The following is a 7,498-nucleotide window of genomic DNA, read 5'->3' as shown; positions in this document are numbered from 1 at the left end:
ATAATATTAAAAAATATATTCTAATAATATTTTATTCAACTTTTAATTTTTATCTCAATTCATCTCATCTCATTTCATCTGCAAAAACAAACAGGACAAAAATAATTTGTTTAGAGCCTTTGAGCAAATTTGAATTCAAAAATAAACCATCATCATGATTAGGGTCATAATGGCATGGGTCAAAGAGTATTAATGCCAAAGTGGCTTCAAATTAACTTTTGTAACATAATTCACTGTTGCCATGAAATCTTTGTCCCCAACCAAGTGGCAGAAAAGTCTGAAATTAATGTTTACATGAATTTTACAGTGTTATCTATAACTGTTTAATGAAACAATTTTTTTTTATCCCGAAAAGGCCGTTGCAACTCTTATAACTTGAAACATTTCATTCCCCATCATGTTCATCCTTTTCCAAACTTCCACCTTAAATATATTTTCTTTCTTCACGGCCAAACATTCTAACATTAATCGAGTTTTGTTATACATAAAATTTATTATAACTTTAAAAAAAAATTAAAACACCAATCATCGGATCTTTTAGTATAGTTCCATAAAGTAATGTGTTGAGCGTGTAAAAATTAAAGTTTATAAATAGATTTTCTTATATATATATATTGCTATAAGAAGTATTTTTTTCATATGAAAAAAGTTTTTTTTTTTTCCATAAAATAGAGTTTACAACATTTAATAAGCTTTTAAGATTATTCAAGAAATTAATTTCAATATATATAAATATTACATAACTCATTTTATAGTTATATCTCTCAGTTTAAAGCCTTTAAATGCGATTATAATTGTAATAAATTCATAAATGTAGCCGTCCGTATCTGTGTCTGATTTTTCAACGCTCAGTAATTTTTCTTTGTAAAAACCACGGACGTCAACTCTCAGGCCATTTCCTTCGGAACCTGCACAATAATAAAGTGTTTTAAGTTAGAGAATTTCACACGCAATGACGCAGGGTGTAAAGAGAATTCGGAGGGGGGTGGTGACTTTGATGATGGTGGAAAATGGTACTGCAGCAGAGAAAATGGAGACAGCCCGAACCTTTCTTCTGGACAAAGCTCTCTCTCTCTCTTTCTCTCTCTCGCTCTCTTTATGGGCCCAGCAATCCTACCACAACTGTCACGTATTCTTCTACTGTCAGCCAACAACATTGTAAAGCTTTCTCCTCTCTGTTTCACCACCTCACCACCACTTTTCTCAGTCTTTAATGGCTGCCCTCCTCTGAGAAATTCTGCATAGAAAAATAAAGGAAACATTTGGGCATCTCTTTCTGGCTGTCACATAGATAGCCACATGAAAAAATCTTTGTTTTTGGTCAGGTTTTTGGCATAATTTGGAGAAACGTCATCTGGGTGTGTTTAGAAAGCTTATTTTCTGGGGGTTCTTAGTGTTGAATTGGGGTCTCTCTCGGTGCCTTAAGCTTTGACATCTGCTGGAGAATTGGGGAAAAGCTTTGGATTCTGACTTCGGAACTTGGAGAACGAGAACTTGAGCGTTTCAAGCTTATAGAGATGGTTGGAAATTTTTATTTTTGTACTATGTATTGTTCTTTTAGCGGCTTAAGCATTTGCATTGAATGAAGATTTTAAATTGATGTTGGGAAAGAGTGAAAATGCAAAACACCAGAATCAATCCAATTGTGGTGAAGTCCTCAAAGTTGGATTGAACTAGCGATTATGAGATTTGTGTTTATCAGTTTCAAATGGAGTTTTTGGTCTCCCTCGAGTTCTTGATCACATTTTTCCGCAAAGTTGGTCATTGGCCAGTCTCTTCCATTGAAATTTGAGGGTATCGGAAGTTTGAGTGTTTGTGAAATATGTGAGGGGCTGTTTCAAGGCTTATGGATGAAAAAAGAAGGCTTTGATACCTTGCTATCCAAAGAAAACTTGAGTGCCTTTCGTTTTTTACTTGGTTGGAAGCGTTAGCGGTGAAATTGGAATTTGTTTGTTTTTCTCTGGTAGACGTCCGACTGAAATTGTTTCTTATTACCTTACTGATTTTAAGAGCTCTAAAATTGAGGTACTTATTTTATGCATGGCATTAGTCATTATACTCAAAAAGAAGATTACTGGAATTTGTGTGATCTTTCTGCATTTCATGTATGGAAACCAAAATTCTGTAGTTCTACCCTGATGTGCATGACCAATATAGCACTTCATTTTAATCCTGAATGTTAAGTATAACAGAGAATATAACCCTAGTGTTTTAAGAATTAGATTACTGATATTTCTGTTTAACCTACTTTAACTACTTTTTCAATTTCACTTTTATGTTAATCAGGCTTAATGTGACCATTACCAGTGTGTATTTTGGATTGAACAAGCCAAATAGAATTCACGAATCACTCGTTCATTATGGGGAAGAGGTCCCAAAGACGCCCGTTGCGGTACGAAAAGGATCGGTCAGGCTGTATGTGGGGCTTGATCAGTATCTTTGATTTCCGCCAGGGTCGCTCAACTCGAAGGCTGCTTTCAGATAGGAAGCGACCTGTTTCTGGTAAGAAATTGGTTTACTATTATGGAATGTCTTTGTTTTCGACAAAATGTCTTTGTAACATGCAAGGTTTTTCTAATAATATCAGTTAAAAAAACTTTTTGGTAGTATTCGTGTTCATGTGTGATATCTGGATTTGTGATTTTTAGGTATTTATCGCAAGAGCATATGTTCTAATCAAGCTTTTAAGTTTCATTGTTTTCATTTTGGATTATGAATATTAGTTAATATGCAGTGAATTTCTATGAAACTCTTTAAAAAAGTCTCTAGTCCTTGTAATTGCTGGAATTTCTGTTCGTTCTTCAGGTGCTGGATATTCAAGGAATAAGTTTGAGGTGTTGACTAATTTGGATGAAGATAATCAAGGCACTGTTGTAAGTCTTGTCATTTTAGCCTAGTATCAAACTGAAATGTGAACTTAGTAACTTTAATGTGGTACTACCTACTGACATTAAGTTATCAACATGATACCATTTTGATAGTCTAATTTGCAAATGTCTCAGGGTGGTAAAGAGAGGACAACAGTAGTGAAAGCTGATGCTGATAAGCGTAGTGTGAAGAAACTCATAGAAGAGGAGATGTTCAGTGAGCAGGACCTGAAGAAGGAGAATTGCAATGCTGAAGCAGAATCAAAACCGAGCAAGCCGGGACATGAAAGCAACATAAAGACAGGGCACAAAAGAACAAAAAAGACTCGCAAGAAAAGCTGTGATATGGACAACCATGAGTTGGATGCTGCTAAAAATGTGGAACCTGAATGCTCTTGTAATCAGAATGCAGAGAAACGATCGATAGAAAATATTTGTATAGATGAAATAATGGAAGATTTCTGCCGCTGGATCTATCAAAAGAGTTCAAGTTCTACAAATCATGACCAGGATGATGAAGTTCAAATGCAATCAAAAGAGAATCAGTGTGATTTTGACAGATTGAGAGATGCAATCAAGGAGCTCATAAATCAGAAGTCTATTAATGTGAAGCATCTCAAAGAAGATGGGAAACTTCACCACTCCAAAGAAGTCGGTGCACTTGAGATTTTAAGTTCAGATGAGGAATTCTTTCAGAAACTAATGGAAGATCCAAACTCGCTTTTAGTGAAATATATTCTAAACTTGCAAGATGCTCAGATAGGGAAAGGAAAAGAACTTGAGTCACTTGAGGAACCAAACTTGTCAGAACTGGAGTTTGGTCGCCGTAGACAATCTGAGGAGCATGTTAATCATAAGCAGCAGCGTAACTTTTTCAGGAGAAAAGTCAAGTCTCATGAAAGAGTTTCATCAAAAAAAATTGGGAATGAAAATATTGAAGCTTCAAAGAGAATTGTTATTTTGAAGCCTGGACCAGCAGACTTGCGAAATTCCAAAACTGAATGTAGCGTTTTCTCATCACCAAAGCCTCACTATATTGTTGGAAATAAAGGTTCAACTGAGAGAGTTAGTGGACAATTTTCTCTTGGTGAAATTAAAAGAAAATTGAAAAGTGCCATAAGGAAGGAATCAAGTGGAATCTCTACTATGGCTGTTTCTACTAATTTTCCTCATTGTCATCAAAGTTTAGGAGGTAGTGAAACAGGGATTGATAAAGAAAACGTTGGGAAAAAATCTCCAAGTAAAGATCATTTTTATATGGAAAGAATTGTCAGACCTGCCGTTAGTGCCAAGAAGGGAGACATGGCCAGGAAACTGAAAGATTCTGAAAGAAACATGAAAACTGAAACTGTTGGCTATCCCAAGCAAATGGTATCTAGTATCTACGTTGAAGCCAAGAAACATCTATCTCAGATGCTGAGCAATGGGGATGAAAGTGGAGATTTTTCTAGCAAACAGGTTCCTAAAAGCCTTGGAAGGATCCTCTCTCTTCCTGAGTACAACTTGTCTCCAGTTGGCAGTCCTGGAATGGACTGGGAGGATAAATTTGTAACTGCACAGATGAGGTTTTCTGCCTGTGCCAAGATTCAGAAGGGCAACTCAAACACAAGGTCTCCCAAAAGAGAAAACAATGTCAGCCATCTAGGTCCAGCAACACAAAACTTGGAGAGTCAGTCATCCATTTCTGATTGCCCTGATAATAAAGTACAAGCTCATAACTCAAAACAAAATATCTCGGATGATTTTTTTCCTGGTATTGGAGATGAAGGAACTTTTGTTTCTGCTAGTGATGAGATGAGTCCTAAAGGTATTATTTTCTGAGTATCCAATTTATTCATCATTAGCATTTTCATATATTTCAAGCTTGTTTTTGGATTCTTTAATGCTTGGTCTTTCATTCGACTTCTGCAGGTGCTTCGGAGAATGGAAAATCGACTGAATATGTAGTGCAGGAAGAGACGAGTGTACTATGTGCTCATCCTGATCCAAGTTGTTCTTCAAGTACCAGAGATGACCAAAACACTAAGACATTTGAAATTTGTGATGATAAAGGATATTGTGAAAGCTTGAAACAGGTGATATATCATAGGTCCAATGCTTTTCCTAGGAATTGTAGGCATGAATATTGGGTTCCTAAATTTCAAGCATTATTTTAAATTCCTATCAACTTGTTGAGATCCAATCTTCTTTTGTCTAAAATGACCAAGTGCCCATTTGGTTTTGAGTTTTGGAGCTTAAAAAGTAATTTTAACAGTCTAAAATCTATTTTAAAGAAAAAATGGTATGTTCGGTAAATTTATAAAAGTGACCTGAAAAAAGCTAAAAACACGTTTTTCAAAAAACCTAAAATTGGGACTTTTGGTTGAAAAGCACCTGTAGAGAACCCTGAAAACACCATAACAACTTTAAAAGTGATTTACACATGTTTACCTAACTGTAAACAGTTTTTCAATAGTAAAACCTTTTAACAAAGCTCTACAACTAAAAATACCAAACGTGCACTGAATCTCTAGTTACTAAAGAGCCCAGAATGCTTGAACTAGGGGATATTAGACCTGGCTAAAAGATGACATTCAATTTCAAGGTCCATTACTCATCACTGCCACCAGTAGCGCCAGCGTTGACAGCTATCGCCACCTTTCTCACTACTGGCATTATTGCTATCATCATTCATCACTGCCACAGTGACTATCATTTCGTGGACTGCCACAATTACTATGACTACCACAACCACCATGTTCCTCATATCTATCACATTTATCCTAACAGCTATTGGTTGTTCTATTCACAGGAATCATATGAAGAGAAGCAAGTGCCATCTTCTCCGCTTGTATCTCCTCTCATCTCTTTAATCAATAAGAAAGTTGAAAACCTAGAAAGTGCTACTGATATACCAGAGCGGCCAAGTCCTGTATCTGTTCTTGAACCACTATTTCCAGAGGATGACATTAGCCCTACAAAGTCCATCTTCCGATCTGGTAGGCATTCATTTTAAGATTTTAAATTCTTGAAATCATTCAACATTCATTTTGGGTTATAGGCTAATGTCAATTAATTCACAATTCTTCAGTCGAGCTGCCACTGCAACCACTACAGATTCAATTTGATGAACATGAGTCTTCTGTTGCAAGTCCGGTCAACTGCACAAAAACTTGTATGGAAGACAAGGAGTTTATATTTGAATATATAAAAGCAGTGCTGCAAGCCTCTGGCTTGAACTGGGACGAAATATGCGTGAAGTGCCTTACATCATACCAGATTCTTGAGCCATCATTGTTTGATAAGGTAGAGTGCTTTCCCAACCAGCTCGGATATGACCGGAAGCTCCTCTTTGACTGTACTGATGAAGTTCTCCACGAGGTTTGTCAATACCATTTTGGTTGCTGCCCTTGGGTATCATTCATGAAACCTAGTATAAGGCCAGTTCCAAACATAAAAAAAGCTATTCATGAGGTATGGGAAGGAGTGTATTGGCATCTCCTTCCTATGCCACTGCCTCATACTTTGGACCAAATTGTCAAAAAAGACATGGCAAGAATGGGAACATGGATGGATCTTCATTTTGATGTTGACATTATTGGTATTGAAATGGGTGAAGCAATTCTCGAAGACTTAATCAAAGACATCATAGTAGGCTGTGTAGATGACAATCCAGAAAGCGGGTATACTGCTGTTCTAACTGATTCAGAAAATAGAAGCAGCAGTAACTTGTAAATGACGGTCAGCTTATACACATCCATGCCATACATTGACCCGCAATTTGCCTAGGTGGTCAGGAAGCAAGTTGTTTCTTTGTTCATCAGGGAAAGAGATGACATTCATAAATTTCGGAGGGAACTTTGAACGTCAATGGGATGATTTAACTTGTCTACTGAATGCCTGTAGATATCTTACAATCTTCAGCGTTAGATAACTGTCGGTGATGAGCCCTCATAGACAAAAATCATCAAACTGAGGATCCTTAATGGGTAGGGATCAGAACTTCCAGTTTGCAAGCGTTGTGTGCAAGAATACAAACAATGCCTGTTTCTATGGCAATTTTCAAGGGATAAAAAGTATGAAATCTGGGTCAGGTCTGCATCTAAATCAGTAATAATAGAAGTGGTCTTGTAATAGATTAGTATAATTTGATGAGTTGACTTAGCCGAGGGTGTGTTCTTTAGTTTGTTTGATTCAATTCATTCTTCTTTGTTTTCACTTATTTATTTTCAGGAGTGTTCTGTTTTGCAGCTTTTGCTGCTGTGTTTACTAAGGAATTGTGATTTGCGACTAATAGTGTCGCATAAAAGGAGATAAAGGGACTTCATATTAGGAGTGTTGTCTTCATCACATAAACCTAGTGTTATGCGATGGATTGTTGAAATAGTACATGAAAAATATGAAATAGTTATTCCACCTGCTTTGGATTATTGTGCAAACCCAAATTAGGTCGGTAAATAAATAAGATTGTTCAACAAGCAGCTTGAGATAGGTTTAGGACTCGTTTAGATAGTGAGATGAGATGAGATGGTTTAAGATGAGTTGAATAAAATATTATTTTTTATTATTATTATTGTTTTGGGATTTGAAAATTTTGAATTGCTTATTATATTTTATGAGAAAATTTGAAAAAATTGTAATGATAAGATAAG

At 36.1% G+C, this 7,498-nt stretch overlaps 1 protein-coding gene across 1 annotated transcript; it reads left to right on the top strand.

Moving 5' to 3' along the window:
* The first annotated feature begins 964 nt into the window (after window positions 1-964).
* Window positions 965-7,178, top strand: LOC109001481. Its single transcript, XM_035692468.1, has 8 exons — window positions 965-1,158; window positions 1,326-1,520; window positions 2,287-2,502; window positions 2,806-2,873; window positions 3,003-4,674; window positions 4,779-4,942; window positions 5,659-5,845; window positions 5,938-7,178. Exons 3-8 carry the CDS (start codon window positions 2,361-2,363, stop codon window positions 6,579-6,581), a joined length of 2,877 nt encoding a protein of 958 aa, XP_035548361.1. The 5' UTR covers window positions 965-1,158; window positions 1,326-1,520; window positions 2,287-2,360; the 3' UTR covers window positions 6,582-7,178.
* Window positions 7,179-7,498: the final 320 nt, after the last annotated feature.

This window comes from Juglans regia, chromosome 7 (genome assembly GCF_001411555.2).
Source record: "Juglans regia cultivar Chandler chromosome 7, Walnut 2.0, whole genome shotgun sequence".
Lineage (NCBI taxonomy): Eukaryota > Viridiplantae > Streptophyta > Magnoliopsida > Fagales > Juglandaceae > Juglans > Juglans regia.
The sequence above is the reverse complement of the archived record's forward strand: the minus strand, read 5'-3'. Positions and strand labels throughout refer to the sequence as shown.